Below are 17579 nucleotides of genomic sequence, written 5' to 3'. Positions count from 1 at the left end.
GTAAGAAGGGCTAAAAATACATTTGATTTGATTTGTAAAAACACAACCTGATGACACAGTACTGTGTAAAAACACAACCTGATGACACAGTACTGTGTAAAAACACAACCTGATGACACGGTACTGTGTAAAAACACAACCTGATGACACGGTACTGTGTAAAAACACAACCTGATGACACGGTACTGTGTAAAAACACAACCTGATGACACGGTACTGTGTAAAAACACAACCTGATGACACGGTACTGTGTAAAAACACAACCTGATGACACGGTACTGTGTAAAAACACAACCTGATGACACAGTACTGTGTAAAAACACAACCTGATGACACGGTACTGTGTAAAAACACAACCTGATAACATGGTACTGTGTAAAAACACAACCTGATGACACAGTACTGTGTAAAAACACAACCTGATGACACAGTACTGTGTAAAAACACAACCTGATGACACAGTACTGTGTAAAAACACAACCTGATGACACAGTACTGTGTAAAAACACAACCTGATGACACAGTACTGTGTAAAAACACAACCTGATGACACAGTACTGTGTAAAAACACAACCTGATGACACAGTACTGTGTAAAAACACAACCTGTGGCGACTTTATTCTCTTAAGTATAGCGCACATACAAATAATCTGTACAATCATGATGACCTTTCACAACATGTCTGAGGTTCACTCTCGTTGTTCCCAGGGTGTTGAGAGCAGAGTCAGACAACAAAACAACCAGTGTGGTTAAAAACAGGACGTCAGATCAGCTCTGAGTAGAAGTTTCCTCTAAGCCACAGATCTAGGATCAGATTACCCATCAAACAATGTCTGACCCCAGACCAGTAGTTAGAGGCATTGTCTACCAACTCCCTAGTAGTGTCTCAATAGCAGAATCGCTATACTCAGAAGTCCTAATGTTGGATACAAACAAGCAGCATTATGTTGTCACCCAGAGTCACATTTGTTTGTTTTTCAAGCTACAGAAAACAATATTTTAGATAAAGCAGGTTTTTAAAGAGTTAAAACAGTTTCGTGTTTCCTTTTTTGCCTTGGAAAGTGGAGTATCATAGTATAGTGATACTGGTATTGTGACCAGAGCTACCCTAGTTAGAGCCAACTTGCCAGTGTGTGAGTTAGCTGTTGGATGTGGAGCCTGGCTCAGGAGACTGGAGGAACTCATAGGTCAGCTGTTGGATGTGGAGCCTGGCTCAGGAGACTGGAGGAACTCATAGGTCAGCTGTTGGATGTGGAGCCTGGCTCTGGGGACTGGAGGAACTCATAGGTCAGCTGTTGGATGTGGAGCCTGGCTCAGGAGACTGGAGGAACTCATAGGTCAGCTGTTGGATGTGGAGCCTGGCTCAGGAGACTGGAGGAACTCATAGGTCAGCTGTTGGATGTGGAGCCTGGCTCTGGGGACTGGAGGAACTCATAGGTCAGCTGTTGGATGTGGAGCCTGGCTCAGGAGACTGGAGGAACTCATAGGTCAGCTGTTGGATGTGGAGCCTGGCTCTGGGGACTGGAGGAACTCATAGGTCAGCTGTTGGATGTGGAGCCTGGCTCTGGGGACTGGAGGAACTCATAGGTCAGCTGTTGGATGTGGAGCCTGGCTCAGGAGACTGGAGGAACTCATAGGTCAGCTGTTGGATGTGGAGCCTGGCTCAGGAGACTGGAGGAACTCATAGGTCAGCTGTTGGATGTGGAGCCTGGCTCTGGGGACTGGAGGAACTCATAGGTCAGCTGTTGGATGTGGAGCCTGGCTCAGGAGACTGGAGGAACTCATAGGTCAGCTGTTGGATGTGGAGCCTGGCTCTGGGGACTGGAGGAACTCATAGGTCAGCTGTTGGCTGTGGAGCCTGGCTCTGGGGACTGGAGGAACTCATAGGTCAGCTGTTGGATGTGGAGCCTGGCTCTGGGGACTGGAGGAACTCATAGGTCAGCTGTTGGATGTGGAGCCTGGCTCTGGGGACTGGAGGAACTCATAGGTTAGCTGTTGGCTGTGGAGCCTGGCTCTGGGGACTGGAGGAACTCATAGGTCAGCTGTTGGATGTGGAGCCTGGCTCTGGGGACTGGAGGAACTCATAGGTTAGCTGTTGGATGTGGAGCCTGGCTCTGGAGACTGGAGGAACTCATAGGTCAGCTGTTGGATGTGGAGCCTGGCTCTGGAGACTGGAGGAACTCATAGGTCAGCTGTTGGATGTGGAGCCTGGCTCTGGGGACTGGAGGAACTCATAGGTCAGCTGTTGGATGTGGAGCCTGGCTCTGGGGACTGGAGGAACTCATAGGTCAGCTGTTGGATGTGGAGCCTGGCTCAGGAGACTGGAGGAACTCATAGGTCAGCTGTTGGATGTGGAGCCTGGCTCTGGGGACTGGAGGAACTCATAGGTCAGCTGTTGGATGTGGAGCCTGGCTCTGGGGACTGGAGGAACTCATAGGTTAGCTGTTGGATGTGGAGCCTGGCTCTGGAGACTGGAGGAACTCATAGGTCAGCTGTTGGATGTGGAGCCTGGCTCTGGGGACTGGAGGAACTCATAGGTCAGCTGTTGGCTGTGGAGCCTGGCTCTGGGGACTGGAGGAACTCATAGGTCAGCTGTTGGATGTGGAGCCTGGCTCTGGGGACTGGAGGAACTCATAAGTCAGCTGTTGGATGTGGAGCCTGGCTCTGGGGACTGGAGGAACTCATAGGTTAGCTGTTGGCTGTGGAGCCTGGCTCTGGGGACTGGAGGAACTCATAGGCCAGCTGTTGGATGTGGAGCCTGGCTCTGGAGACTGGAGGAACTCATAGGTCAGCTGTTGGATGTGGAGCCTGGCTCTGGAGACTGGAGGAACTCATAGGTCAGCTGTTGGATGTGGAGCCTGGCTCTGGGGACTGGAGGAACTCATACGGGTCATGAACCATCTCAGACTGGTCACCAACACCCAGGTGTGAGGGACTCCCTGAGGAGGAACATAGAAAAACAGGACCAACGGTCATTGAAACAAAGCACATAAATCACATGTCTATAAAGCCTTTGAAACGTTGAAACCCATGTCTCCTTATAACATTTTACATGATATTTATTAATTTGGTAGAAGCTCTTATCCAGACCGTCTTTCCTTACAGCTTTAAGTGACTGATGGGACATACCGAGCCTGTAAGTGTCTACAAGGCACAAAATGGCAACTGGCACAGACAAATCCTGCATGTTTCTGACACTGACTTAGCGAGGCAGTTGGAAGAGCTCCTTTCTACGTCCCAAATGGCACCCTATTCCCTACATAGTGCACTACTTTTTGACCAGAGCTCTCTTGGCTCTGGTCAAAAGTAGTGCACTATATAGGGAATAGGGCACCATTTGGGACTTACTAACTGATACAGCCAGGCAAGTGGATGAGGTCCAGACAGTGTTGTCCTGCAGTCCTTACCCAGGTGGTGCTGGTCCCTGTCTGAGGTCCCTGACAGGGAGGAGAGGTTAGAGGAGGGTCTGGAGCCTCCCCTCTCCACCTGGCCTTCCTGGAACTCCTGCAGCAGCTTGGCTGCCTCCTCAAAGTGCTGCTGGCTGACCCCGTCTTCATGCTCCGGCTCCTTCTTCACTGACTTCCCTGAGAGGAGAGGAGGGACACAGGGAAGACCATTACAGTCATACAAGTGATGAAGATGACAGGGTCTGCATACCGAACAGCACCCTATTCCCTATATAGTGCACTACTTTAGGGCTATGGTAAACAATCACTATAAAGAGTGTGTGTGTCTGTGTGTGTGTTTGTGTGTGTGTGTGTGCCTGTGTGGGTCTGTGTGTGTCTGTGTGTGTGTCTGTGCCTGGGTGTGTGCCTGGGTGTGTGTCTGTGTGTGTCTGTGTGTGTGTCTGTGTGTGTGTTTGTGTGTGTGTTTGTGTGTGTGCCTGTGTGTGTGCCTGTGTGTGCCTGTGTGTGTCTGTGTGTGTGCCTGTGTGTGTCTGTGTGTGTGCCTGTGTGTGCCTGTGTGTGTGCCTGTGTGTGTGCCTGTGTGTGTGTGTGTGTGTATGTCTGTATGGGGGGTGGTGGTAAACACACAGGTGGTTAAGATAATGGAAGCGATACTACTGATTGACAACCAGGTAGGATTATCACCTAAAGAGTTGAGCATGGACATCTCCAGAGACATGTCAGAGTAGCTCTTCATGGACATGAAGTCCAGCACTGAGCTGCCCTCTCCCAGACCTGTCCCATCAGCCATCTGGGCAAATAAACACACAGATCTGGAGGATCAACCATGTGGGGCAAGCAAGATGGACACACACACACACACACACACACACACACACACACACACACACACACACACACACACACACACACACACACACACACACACACACACACACACACAGTAAGCATATTCAATTGAACAGCTGTAAAATACTTTACCTGCATATCGTAAATGTTGTTCTTGGTTTCATCCGGTAACGCCATGTTTCTTTTCTGAAACACAAGACGACATGTTACAACCACATTAACATAATGTATATATACCCAGCTTCTACCACTAGTTAAAACTAGTTAACATAATGTATATATACCCAGCTTCTACCACTAGTTAAAACTAGTTAACATCATGTATATATACCCAGCTTCTACCACTAGTTAAAACTAGTTAACATCATGTATATATACCCAGCCTCTACCACTAGTTAATATAATGTATATATACCCAGCTTCTACCACTAGTTAAAACTAGTTAACATCATGTATATATACCCAGCTTCTACCACTAGTTAAAACTAGTTAACATAATGTATATATACACCCAGCTTCTACCACTAGTTAATATAATGTATATATACACCCAGCTTCTACCACTAGTTAAAACTAGTTAACATAATGTATATATACACCCAGCTTCTACCACTAGTTAAAACTAGTTAACATGTGTATATACCCAGCTTCTACCACTAGTTAAAACTAGTTAACATAATGTATATATACACCCAGCTTCTACCACTAGTTAAAACTAGTTAATATAATGTATATATACACCCAGCTTCTACCACTAGTTAACATAATGTATATATACACCCAGCTTCTACCACTAGTTAAAACTAGTTAACATGTGTATATACCCAGCTTCTAAAACTAGTTAAAACTAGTTAACATAATGTATATATACACCCAGCTTCTACCACTAGTTAAAACTAGTTAACATGTGTATATACCCAGCTTCTAAAACTAGTTAAAACTAGTTAACATAATGTGTATATATACCCAGCTTCTACCACTAGTTAAAACTAGTTAATCATAATGTACATATATATACCCAGCTTCTACCACTAGTTAAAACTAGTTAATATAATGTATATATACACCCAGCTTCTACCACTAGTTAAAACTAGTTAACATAATGTATATATACCCAGCTTCTACCACTAGTTAATATAATGTATATTTACCCAGCTTCTACCACTAGTTAAAACTAGTTAACATAATGTACATATATACCCAGCTTCTACCACTAGTTAAAACTAGTTAATATAATGTACATATACCCAGCTTCTACCACTAGTTAAAACTAGTTAATATAATGCATATATATACCCAGCTTCTACCACTAGTTAATATAATGTACATATACCCAGCTTCTACCACTAGTTAAAACTAGTTAATATAATGTATATACACCCAGCTTCTACCACTAGTTAAAACTAGTTAACATAATGTATATATACACCCAGCTTCTACCACTAGTTAATATAATGTATTGTGGCAAAGAAGGGGGTCGAGTGATAAATGGCAGATATGTGAGGGCAGAACTAATAAACGGGCTCTGCCCGATCACTAAAATGGCCACCCCGATCAGAACTACAGATCACAAAATGGCCGACTGCCAAAACTACAATTCCCAGAAGCAAGGGGACCCCTCAGAAGGTGGAGCCGACCCACAGATAAAAGGTCAAGAAAAACCAGGAAGAGAGAGAGAGGGCGGGAAGGATCTATGAACCATAGAGAAAGAGACAATCTACATTGGCTGGATTTACCGTGTACGAGCTGGACTGTTTTGGACTTACCTGTTGGCGTTTAGACCTGGACCTACCGAGAACCAGATTTGTGTACCGAACCCTGCTATCCTTGACCTTACCTGTGGCCTGGGTGGACCAGGACAGCGAAACAAACACACAGGTACTGTCATGTTCGAAAGAACTTTCATTCTGGGCTGACTTTGGTGACAGTTTCCCACTTAATTTGTGACAAACGCTCCTAACTTTGAAGAGGTTTGCCACACGTGGTGGAGAATGTGGGCACTGGATTAACCATACCGCTGGTTAGGTAGAAAAAATTAAAAAAAATTTAAAAAAAGTTTAGTTAGCACTCCAAAGGGGAGTCAGGTTTTTTTTTGTTTTTTTGTGGCTTTGTTTGGTTAGGACAGTTTTTTTCAGGAAAATGAGTATGGAGGGAGCCATACAGGCCCTGTTACAAGCGGCGGCCGCCCAACAAGAGGCAACTAGAGCTCAACAAATAGCTCATCAGGATGCAATGCGAATGTATCAGGACACGTTACAGGTCCAGCACCGCACCAACCAGCTGCTCAGAGAAGAGCAAGAGAGAAACACCCGGGAGTTAAGAGAAGGCCTAAAGGGGCTAGCGGACCAAATTGGGGCTCAGTTACCAGCTGCAAATACCCAAAGGTGGGCCAATCATTTTCTTAAAAAAATGACAGCGCAGGATGATGTGGAAGCATATCTTACCACCTTCGAAAGGACGGCAGAGAGGGAGAAGTGGCCGAAAGAAGAATGGGCAGGGCTTCTGGCACCATACCTGGCAGGGGACGCTCAAAAAGCATATTTCGACCTGGAGTTGAAGGATGCACAGGATTACGATAAACTCAAGGGAGAGATTCTGACTAGACTGGGAGTGACCGATACCGGGAGGGCACACCGCTTCCACCAGTGGTCCTACAGACCGGGACAACCCCCCCGAACACAGATGTTCGACTTGATTCACCTGGCACGGAAATGGTTGCGACCGGAGACCCGTTCGTCCGCCGAGGTCGTCGAGACCATCGTACTCAACCAGTTTCAGCGAGGTCTACCCCAAGAAGTGCGACGATGGGTTGGCCAGAACGAGGTACTTTCCGCCGACCATCTCGTGGGCCTGGTTGAACGGTATTGTACGGCAGGAACAGCTGAGCAGGCGCAGGAGGAAAGATTCCCATTCCCCAGGCCTGGGCGAACCAGCGGACAGGGTAAGACTGTCCCAACAGGGGGAGGGGGAGGAGAGCAGCGTGGGGCCATGAGGAAAGAATCAGAATCGGGCCGAGACACTAAGGGAAAAACCGGAAACCGGGACTGGGGGTCGAGGAGGTCTCCCCCCCGGAACCCTATTATCTGTTACAATTGTAATCGACCGGGACATATTGCAGCCTACTGCCCTATTAAAGAAGAGCCAATGCAATGTAACCTCGGTGAAAAAGAAGATGAGATATGGTATGCATGTCCCGTGGTAACCACTGTACTTGAAAGATCAAGAAACAAACATATGTGCAGGGTGAAGGTTGAAGGGAAGGAGGTTGAAGCACTACTGGATTCCGGCAGTATGCTAACCCTGGTCGTTGCAAACCTAGTGCCGACGCATAAACTGGATACAAGTCAGGATATCAGTGTTACGTGCATTCATGGGGATACCCGTCTGTACCCCACAGCATTAGTGAGCATACAAACAGAGGACGGTCTGCTGGATTATGAGGTCGGCGTGGTCCCAAAGATGCCATATGATGTAATATTGGGTAGATACTTTCCTAACTTTGCGAAGTTAGGTCAAAAGAACGGCATATTTGAGAAGCCAACAACCCTGACCAAGCAGGAAGAAGCATGGGGCCTTCAACCAAGGCCAAGAAAAGAGGTCTCCCAGGGGCCAACCTCACAGGTACTAGTAGGGGAGGATGAGGATGAAGTGGCAAACCTCGTTGATAATGAACAGCCCAGTACTAGTGGGGCTGGGGTCGATCTGAATCCAGAGGACGACTATCTAGAACCAGCAGACCTGGCAGGGTCCATGACTAATTCCGGGACGGCCCAACACCAGGATCCAACCCTGCAGCAAGCCAGAGCAGACGTGCAGGTCGTAGATGGTACTCCCATAAATGATAGGATGATGCCTAATAGTTTTCCCCACTTCATCATGAAAAATGGTTTGGTGTACAGAGTCTCAAAAATAGGGGTTGATGTGGTGGAACAGTTGTTGGTCCCCACCCGGTACAGGAAGACAGTACTGGATCTAGCTCATGGGCACATTCTGGGTGGACACCTTGGTATCGATAAAACCCGAGACCGGATTGTAAGGAGGTTTTACTGGCCAGGAATTCAGGCTGAAGTGGCTCGGCATTGTGGAGAGTGCCCGGAGTGCCAGGTAACAGCTCCCCGACCAGCGTTTAGAAGCCCGTTAGTGCCACTCCCCATAATCGAAACGCCATTTGAGAGGATAGCGATGGACATAGTGGGCCCACTACCCAAATCTGCCAGAGGGCACCAATACATTCTGGTCATTCTAGATTATGCCACTCGCTACCCAGAAGCCATTCCCCTTCGGACAATGGCTTCCAAAAATATCGCCAAGGAACTAGTGCTATTGTTCACCAGGGTTGGGGTCCCAAAGGAGATCCTTACTGACCAGGGGACCCCCTTTATGTCCCGCCTTATGGCGGACCTTTGTAAATTGTGGCAGGTGAAACAGTTGAGGACATCGGTTTACCATCCACAGACGGACGGGCTGGTTGAGAGATTCAACCGGACCCTGAAGTCAATGCTCAGGAAGGTAATCGACAAGGATGGGAAAAACTGGGATTGCATGTTGCCATATCTGATGTTTGCCATTAGAGAGGTTCCTCAAGCCTCGCTGGGGTTTTCTCCCTTCGAGCTGGTATATGGGAGGCACCCCCGGGGAATCTTAGACATCGCCCGGGAAACCTGGGAACACCAATCCACCCCGTATACTAGTGTCATAGAGCACGTCACGGCAATGCAAAACAGGATAGCCACAGTCATGCCCATCGTCAGAGAGCACATGAGACAAGCACAAGAGCACCAGCGGCACACTTATAACCGGCAGGCTACCCTGAGGGAATTTCAACCGGGAGATAAGGTGTTAGTGCTGATCCCCACGGTAGAGTGCAAACTACTAGCCACATGGAAAGGACCATACGAAGTACTGGAGAGAATAGGAGAAGTTAATTATCGGATCCGACAGCCAGGTCGACGGCCCCAGGAACAGATCTATCACATAAACCTGTTAAAAGCATGGAGAGAGAGAAACACTAATGGTCACGTACCCCACACACACTCAGGAGACAGCTGAAGTAAATATTTCACCTACTTTGTCCCCAGCACAAGTACAGGAAGTAAAGACCCTGATCCAGAAAAACAGAGATGTGTTTTCAGAAGTACCCGGCCGAACTGAGGTTACAGCTCATGATATCGTTTCCCTACCAGGGAGAAAAGTGAGCATGAGGCCATATCGGGTACCCGAGGCTCGACAGGCAGCGATTAGAGCAGAGACGGAGAAAATGTTGACAGCTGGAGTGATCGAAGAGTCACATAGTGAGTGGTCTAGCCCAATTGTGATGGTCTCCAAGCCCGATGGGTCTTTGCGGTTCTGTAACGACTTTCGGAAGGTAAATGAAATCTCCAAGTTTGACGCCTACCCCATGCCCAGAGTAGACGAACTACTGGAGAAAATTGGTAAAGCTCGGTACATTACGACCCTGGACCTGACAAAAGGGTACTGGCAAATTCCTCTGACCCCCAGGGCCAAAGAAAAGACAGCCTTTGCAACCCCTGACGGTTTGTTTCAATACACCGTCATGCCATTCGGCCTACACGGGGCCCCAGCCACCTTTCAACGGCTCATGGACAAGGTCCTAAAACCGCACCAAACATACACCGCAGCTTATTTAGATGACGTGGGGATCTACAGCCCAGATTGGGAATCCCACTTACCCCGGGTACAGGCGGTGTTAGACGCCCTTAGAAAGGCAGGGCTCACGGCGAACCCTGCCAAGTGTTATGTGGGGTTAGAGGAAACGGAGTATCTGGGATACACAGTGGGAAGAGGATTAATCAAACCCCAACGTAAGAAGGTGGAGGCAATTAGAGAATGGCCGAAACCAGTAAATAAGAAGCAGGTTCGAGCCTTCCTAAGGCTGACCGGGTACTACCGGAAGTTCATCCCAAGTTATGCCACAGTGGCCGCCCCACTCACCGACATGACTAGAGCCAGAGGGCCAAACATGGTCAAGTGGGATGAAAGGGCCACCAAAGCATTTAGGACATTACAGGAGGCCCTCTGCTGTAATCCAGTGCTGGTGGTACCAGAATTTGAGAGAGAGTTTGTGGTTCAGACGGATGCTTCAGAGGTCGGCTTGGGAGCAGTGCTGTCCCAAGAGGTAGAAGGGGTGGAACACCCCATCCTGTTTTTAAGCAGGAAGCTGGAACCACGGGAAACCAACTACTCAGTTGTTGAGAAAGAGGCGCTGGCAGTAAAGTGGGCTCTGGAAAGCCTGAAATACTACCTGCTGGGGCGCCACTTCACCCTCATCAGTGACCATGCACCACTCACCTGGATGGATAGGGCTAAAGAGAAGAACGCTCGGGTGATGCGGTGGTTTTTGAGTCTCCAACCGTTTCACTTTGACTTGAAACACAGAGCAGGAAAGGAAATGGGAAATGTGGATGGGTTATCCCGCATGCACGCATATTTTGCTGCGGTAGCCCGACCTAGGGGGTCGGATCTAGGGGGGGAGATGTGTGGCAAAGAAGGGGGTCGAGTGATAAATGGCAGATATGTGAGGGCAGAACTAATAAACGGGCTCTGCCCGATCACTAAAATGGCCACCCCGATCAGAACTACAGATCACAAAATGGCCGACTGCCAAAACTACAATTCCCAGAAGCAAGGGGAACCCTCAGAAGGTGGAGCCGACCCACAGATAAAAGGTCAAGAAAAACCAGGAAGAGAGAGAGAGGGCGGGAAGGATCTATGAACCATAGAGAAAGAGACAATCTACATTGGCTGGATTTACAGTGTACGAGCTGGACTGTTTTGGACTTACCTGTTGGCGTTTAGACCTGGACCTACCGAGAACCAGATTTGTGTACCGAACCCTGCTATCCTTGACCTTACCTGTGGCCTGGGTGGACCAGGACAGCGAAACAAACACACAGGTACTGTCATGTTCGAAAGAACTTTCATTCTGGGCTGACTTTGGTGACAGTTTCCCACTTAATTTGTGACAAACGCTCCTAACTTTGAAGACGTTTGCCACAGTATATATATATATACCCAGCTTCTACCACTAGTTAACATAATGTATATATATACCCAGCTTCTACCACTAGTTAACATAATGTATATATATACCCAGCTTCTACCACTAGTTAACATAATGTATATATATACCCAGCTTCTACCACTTGTTAACATAATATATATATATACCCAGCTTCTACCACTAGTTAACATAATGTATATATATACCCAGCTTCTACCACTTGTTAACATAATGTATATATATACCCAGCTTCTACCACTAGTTAACATAATGTATATATATACCCAGCTTCTACCACTTGTTGACATAATGTATATATACACCCAGCTTCTACCACTAGTTAATATAATGTATATATACACCCAGCTTCTACCACTAGTTAAAACTAGTTAACATAATGTATATATACCCAGCTTCTACCACTAGTTAAAACGAGTTAACATAATGTCTATATACCCAGCTTCTACCACTAGTTAAAACGAGTTAACATAATGTATATACACCCAGCTTCTACCACTAGTTAAAACGAGTTAACATAATGTATATACACCCAGCTTCTACCACTAGTTAAAACGAGTTAACATAATGTATATACACCCAGCTTCTACCACTAGTTAAAACGAGTTAACATATTGTATATACACCCAGCTTCTACCACTAGTTAAAACTAGTTAACATAATGTATATACACCCAGCTTCTACCACTAGTTAAAACTAGTTAACATAATGTATATACACCCAGCTTCTACCACTAGTTAAAACTAGTTAACATAATGTATATACACCCAGCTTCTACCACTAGTTAAAACGAGTTAACATAATGTATATACACCCAGCTTCTACCACTAGTTAAAACGAGTTAACATAATGTATATACACCCAGCTTCTACCACTAGTTAAAACTAGTTAACATAATGTATATACACCCAGCTTCTACCACTAGTTAATATAATGTATATATACCCAGCTTCTACCACTAGTTAAAACTAGTTAACATAATGCATATATACACCCAGCTTCTACCACTAGTTAAAACTAGTTAACATAATGTATATATACACCCAGCTTCTACCACTAGTTAATATAATGTATATATACCCAGCTTCTACCACTAGTTAATATAATGTATATATACCCAGCTTCTACCACTAGTTAAAACTAGTTAACATAATGTATATATACACCCAGCTTCTACCACTAGTTAATATAATGTATATACACCCAGCTTCTACCACTAGTTAAAACTAGTTAACATAATGTATATATACCCAGCTTCTACCACTAGTTAAAACTAGTTAACATAATGTATATATACACCCAGCTTCTACCACTAGTTAAAACTAGTTAACATAATGTATATATACACCCAGCTTCTACCACGTTAAAACTAGTTAACATAATGTATATATACACCCACACGGTGTACTTTAGGAAGTCATGCGTGACAGTGTCCCCCCCAGACGGCCCGGGTCAAAGGTAGAGCCCTAGATAGGGCATAGGGGGCCATTTGGGGCCCAGCCTGTATGAGTGGTTAATGGGGTACAGACCTGTCTGATCTGGTAGACAGCCTTAGAGTGATCCCCTGCAGTCATCTTATCCAGCAGCCCGTCAACCAAACGTTTAGTAACGTTCCCACAACCTTTAACAAACTCCTGAATACTGGAATGAGGAAGGAGACAGCATTTATACAGTGTATATATACTACAATGTTAAGGCTTTTTCATACAGCACGTTAGATGTGCACTGCACGTAGGGTTGCAAAATTGCGGTAAATTTCCCCAAAATCCCAGGATTTCCTTATTATTGCATCTTGATTCCAGGAATGGTCTGATGGGAACCCTAACTCCAGTAATGATGCGAGTGCTGCTACAGCATTGACTAACCTGAGAGCACACTGTACCCCAGTCTCGTCCCCGTAGGCTGAGTACAGCAGGTCCATCTCATCAGGCAGCAGGTCTGGGTAGATGGAGTTGTTCTGTAGGGTCTGGGTGTTATAGGTACTGCTCAGGAACGTCACTACACACACACACACACACACACACACACACACCGAGCAGAGGAAGGAAGCCTTGGAAGAAATTCTCTCTCATCATAGCCAACATTATGAAAGACAGAAACTCGAACTTCTACGCAGCAGGAGGTCACATTGACTTTTTACATTGTCAGGACATGTATCAAACGTGTTAGCTAACAGCTAAGCAGCTTTGCACTTTCTATACATACCCTTGTGTCTCCTGTCATCTTTAAAACCCAGTGTTGTTAATCCAGGTAGGAGCTTATTGGACAGAGAGCTCAGGTCCACAGGGTGTGTCTCCTCCTCTGGGAAGCAGAGACAGAACAGGTTCTTCCCTCTGTGTCATGTAGTACAGAACATCTTGGACATTTATCAGATACACTACATCTATACAGGTTCTATATCTGTGTCCCAAATGGCAGCCTATTCCCTATGTAGTGCACTACTTTTGACCAGGGTCCATAGGGCTCTATATAGTACACTATATAGTAGTGTACTATATAGGGAATAGGCTGCCATTTGGGACTGTGAGTTTCCCACTGGATAATACCCTAGAAAAGTAGGGAACAAACCTTTTGCTTCTGGATTCAGCTGATTCACTACAGTGTACAACAGATTACCATCAGGCTCTTTCCTCAGGTAACCCATCTGAAAATACAGGGACACAAGAACCATGTGGTCACAGGGACACTAGAACCATGTGGTCACCGGGACACTAGAACCATGTGGTCACAGGGACACTAGAACCATGTGGTCACCGGGACACTAGAACCATGTGGTCACCGGGACACTAGAACCATGTGGTCACCGGGACACTAGAACCATGTGGTCACCGGGACACTAGAACCATGTGGTCACCGGGACACTAGAACCATGTGGTCACCGGGACACTAGAACCATGTGGTCACCGAGAAAACTGAACATAGATCAACCCTGGCATCCACTTTAAATATCCATCTATTAAACCTGACTCAAAGCCAGGGATTCGAACCAGCAACCCTCCGCTTCTCTAACCTCTAGGCTAGCAGTCATATCTGATTAAAACAGACACTGTTGTATTGAGTACAGTACCTTGGACTTGGGAATATAGCAGCTGATCATTATATACAGTGTTAATCTTGATTTAACAAGTTTTTGATTACTACATGATTCCATACGTGTTATTTCATAGTTTTGAAATCTTCAGTATTATTCTACAATGTAGAAAACAGTAAAAACAAAGAAAAACCCACTTGAAGAAACCTTTGACTGGTAATGTAATCACTACCGGTCAAACGTTTTAGAACACCTACTCATTCAAGGGTACTATTTTCTATATTGTAGAATAACAGTGAAGACATCAAAACTATGAAATAACACATTTGGAATCATGTAATAACCCCAAAAAGTGTTAAACAAATTCAACATATATTTTATATTTGAGATTCTTCAAATAGCCACCCTTTGCCTTGATGACAGTTTTGCACACCCTTGGCATTCTCTCAACCAGCTTCATGAGGTAGTCACCTGGAATGTATTTCAATTAACAGGTGTGCCTTCTTAAAAGTTAATTTGTGGAATTTCTTTCCTTCTTAATATGTTTGAGCCAATCAGTTGTGCTGTGACAAGGTGGGTGGGTGGGGGGTCTATACAGAAGATAGCCCTATTTAGTAAAAGACCAAGTCCATATTAACGCAAGAACAGCTCAAATAAGCAAAGAGAAACGACAATACATCATTACTTTAAGACATGAAGGTCAATCAATACAGAAAATGTAAAGAACTTTGAAACTTTCTTCAAGTGCAGTCGCAAAAACCATCAAGCGCTGTGATGAAACTGGCTCTCATGAGGACCGCCACAGGAATGGAAGACCCAGAGTTACCTCTGCTGCAGAGGATAACTTCACTAGAGTTACCAGCATCATAAATTGCAGCCCAAATAAATGCTTCACAGAGTTCAAGTAACAGACACATCTCACCATCAACTGTTCAGAGGAGACTGCGTGAATCAGGCCTTCATGGTCGAATTGCTGCAAAGAAACCACTACTAAAGGACACCAATAAGAAGAATAGACTTGCTTCGGCCAAGAAACACGAGCAATGGACATTAGACCGGTGGAAATTTGTCCTTTGGTCTGGAGTCCAAATTGGAGATTTTTGGCTCCAACCGCTGTGTCTTTGTGAGATGTGGTGTGGGTGAACTGATGATCTCTGCATGTGTATTTCCCACGGTAAAGCATGGAGGAGGTGGTGTTATGGTCTGCGTGTGCTTTTCTGGTGACACTGTGATTTATTTAGAATTCAAGGCACACTTAACCAGCATGGCTACCACAGCATTCTGCAGCGATATGCCATCCCATCTGGTTTTGGACTATCATTTGTTTTTCAACAGGACAATGACCCAACACACCTCCAGGCTGTGTAAGGGCTATTTGACCAAGAAGGAGAGTGATAGAGTGCTGCATCAGATGACCTGGCCTCCACAATCACCCAACCTCAACTAAATTGAGATGGTTTGGGATGAGTCGGACCGCAGAGTTAAGGAAAAGCAGCCAACAAGTGCTCAGCATATATGGGAACTCCTTCAAGACTGTTGGAAAAGCATTCCAGGTGAAGCTGGTTGAGAGAATGCCAAGAGTGTGCAAAGCTGTCATCAAGGTAAAGGGTGGCTATTTGAAGAATATCAATTTGTTTAACACTTATTTGGTTAATACATGATTCCATATGTGTTATTTTATAGTTTTGATGTCTTCACTATTATTCTACAATGTAGATAATAGTACAAAATTCAGAAAAACCTTGGAATGACTAAGTGTCTCCAAACTTTTGACTGGTACTAATATATATATATACCTTGGAGTTGGGCATGTATCGGTTGATGCGGTCGTGTGCTTCATCTGCAGCGTGCTCCACCAGGGCCAGAACGTGTTCCTCCGCTGTGCTGTCAGTCAGGCTGCAGGCGTTCCCCTCTGGCTCATACAGGTAACAGCTGGGACCACAGAGATGCACAATGTTACTCCACAGATCACTGGTTAATACAGGTAACTCCTGGGACCACGTCTCGCCTAGGGCGGCAGAACAAAAAAATTGCCGCCCCTACAAGAATAGTCCCAGTAAGCAAAATTACGTTGAAAAGACGTCTAAAATAGGTATTTTTTCCAGATGTTAAGGTTTAGGTTCTGAATAAAAGGTGATTTTCAGTTCTAAATGAAAGTTGAAAAGATTATTTAAATTATTTAATTAATAGACATATATTTTGGGCCAAATCAAGGCTCGTCCAGACCGGACAAAATCTGAAACAAACAGAAGTGTATGATGGGTTCAGAGTTGATCCGGACTGGACTAGAACACAACGTCCGTGTAAATCAAGGCTAAATCAAAAAAAGACGTCAGCATCGGTCTGTGCTTACTGAGGTATAGTGGCTTTATTCATCCTGATTCCTGTCACTAATCAATTTGTCTCTTTAAGCTCTGAATATCAGCTACCCAACTTCATCAGGAGTTATCCTGAGCCTATTTGCAATGTGTTTACACAGCGGGAAATGCAGAAGTATTTAATGTTTTGCTATGATCAGCTCGTAAAAAAATTGATGGAAACAAACTTGAAACCACTGACCATGACAATTTAGCCCACGGGATGATACTCCTGGACAAAAGTTGTGAGTAGCCTGATTGTCCATTTTACTTTGACCTGTCCTGTTTTGTTTTTTTACTTTGACCTGTCCTGTTTTGTTTTTTTACTTTGCCCTGTCCATGTTTGTTAATATGTCAGCAGTTTTTTATTTTGATTAGGCACCATTTAGGCTATTTGATGGGAGAAACCTGCACGATATAAAACGTTTCCATCTCATTACATTGTCATCCATTTTATCTCCAGCCTGTAGGCTACAGAAAAGGACACCTAGTCTTTCTACCTATATCTGTTACATGATGGTGGATTATTTTATTGACGGAATGTTGGTGGTGCGCCGCAGCGACCCTGGAGAGGCATGCTGGGAATGGACAAGATAAATATTTTGAGACTCTTCCTTTGACAAAGTGGCACTGCTTATCATAGGGCGGAATCAGCTCTCACCTAAAAAGCCCTTATGCCACTGACTGAGAAAATGTCATTGTTTTTGGGCAGAATTATGTGAGGTTTTATGTGTTGTTGGAAATGCGTCTTGGTCAGTTTAGCTCAGAAATTGCTAAACTCATAGGCGGCTGCCTAATGAGCGGGCCGGCCCTGGCTGGGACCACAGAGATACACACTGTTACTCTACAGTTTATGGTTATGTAGCATGTTGGATGGAACATGTAGGATACATGAG

At 45.3% G+C, this 17579-nt stretch overlaps 1 protein-coding gene across 6 annotated transcripts in view; it reads right to left on the bottom strand.

Annotated features, from left to right (window-relative positions):
• Positions 1–586: 586 nt before the first annotated feature.
• The window catches only part of LOC123743059 (bromodomain-containing protein 9), a 23444-nt gene continuing 6451 nt past the window's right edge, over positions 587–17579 (bottom strand). For all 6 annotated transcript variants that reach the window (XM_082975867.1, XM_082975871.1, XM_082975872.1 and 3 more), the window contains exons 9-17: positions 16123–16258; positions 13864–13939; positions 13501–13596; positions 13161–13293; positions 12825–12936; positions 4389–4442; positions 4092–4197; positions 3408–3584; positions 587–2939 (exon numbers count right to left, since the gene is read on the bottom strand). In XM_082975867.1, coding sequence (XP_082831993.1) covers positions 2839–2939; positions 3408–3584; positions 4092–4197; positions 4389–4442; positions 12825–12936; positions 13161–13293; positions 13501–13596; positions 13864–13939; positions 16123–16258 — 991 coding nt within the window. In that variant the 3' untranslated portion in view covers positions 587–2838. The remainder of the gene's footprint in view (positions 2940–3407; positions 3585–4091; positions 4198–4388; positions 4443–12824; positions 12937–13160; positions 13294–13500; positions 13597–13863; positions 13940–16122; positions 16259–17579) is intronic.

This window comes from Salmo salar, chromosome 05, assembly GCF_965601325.2.
Source record: "Salmo salar chromosome 05, fSalSal1, whole genome shotgun sequence".
NCBI lineage: Eukaryota > Metazoa > Chordata > Actinopteri > Salmoniformes > Salmonidae > Salmo > Salmo salar.
The sequence above is the reverse complement of the archived record's forward strand: the minus strand, read 5'-3'. Positions and strand labels throughout refer to the sequence as shown.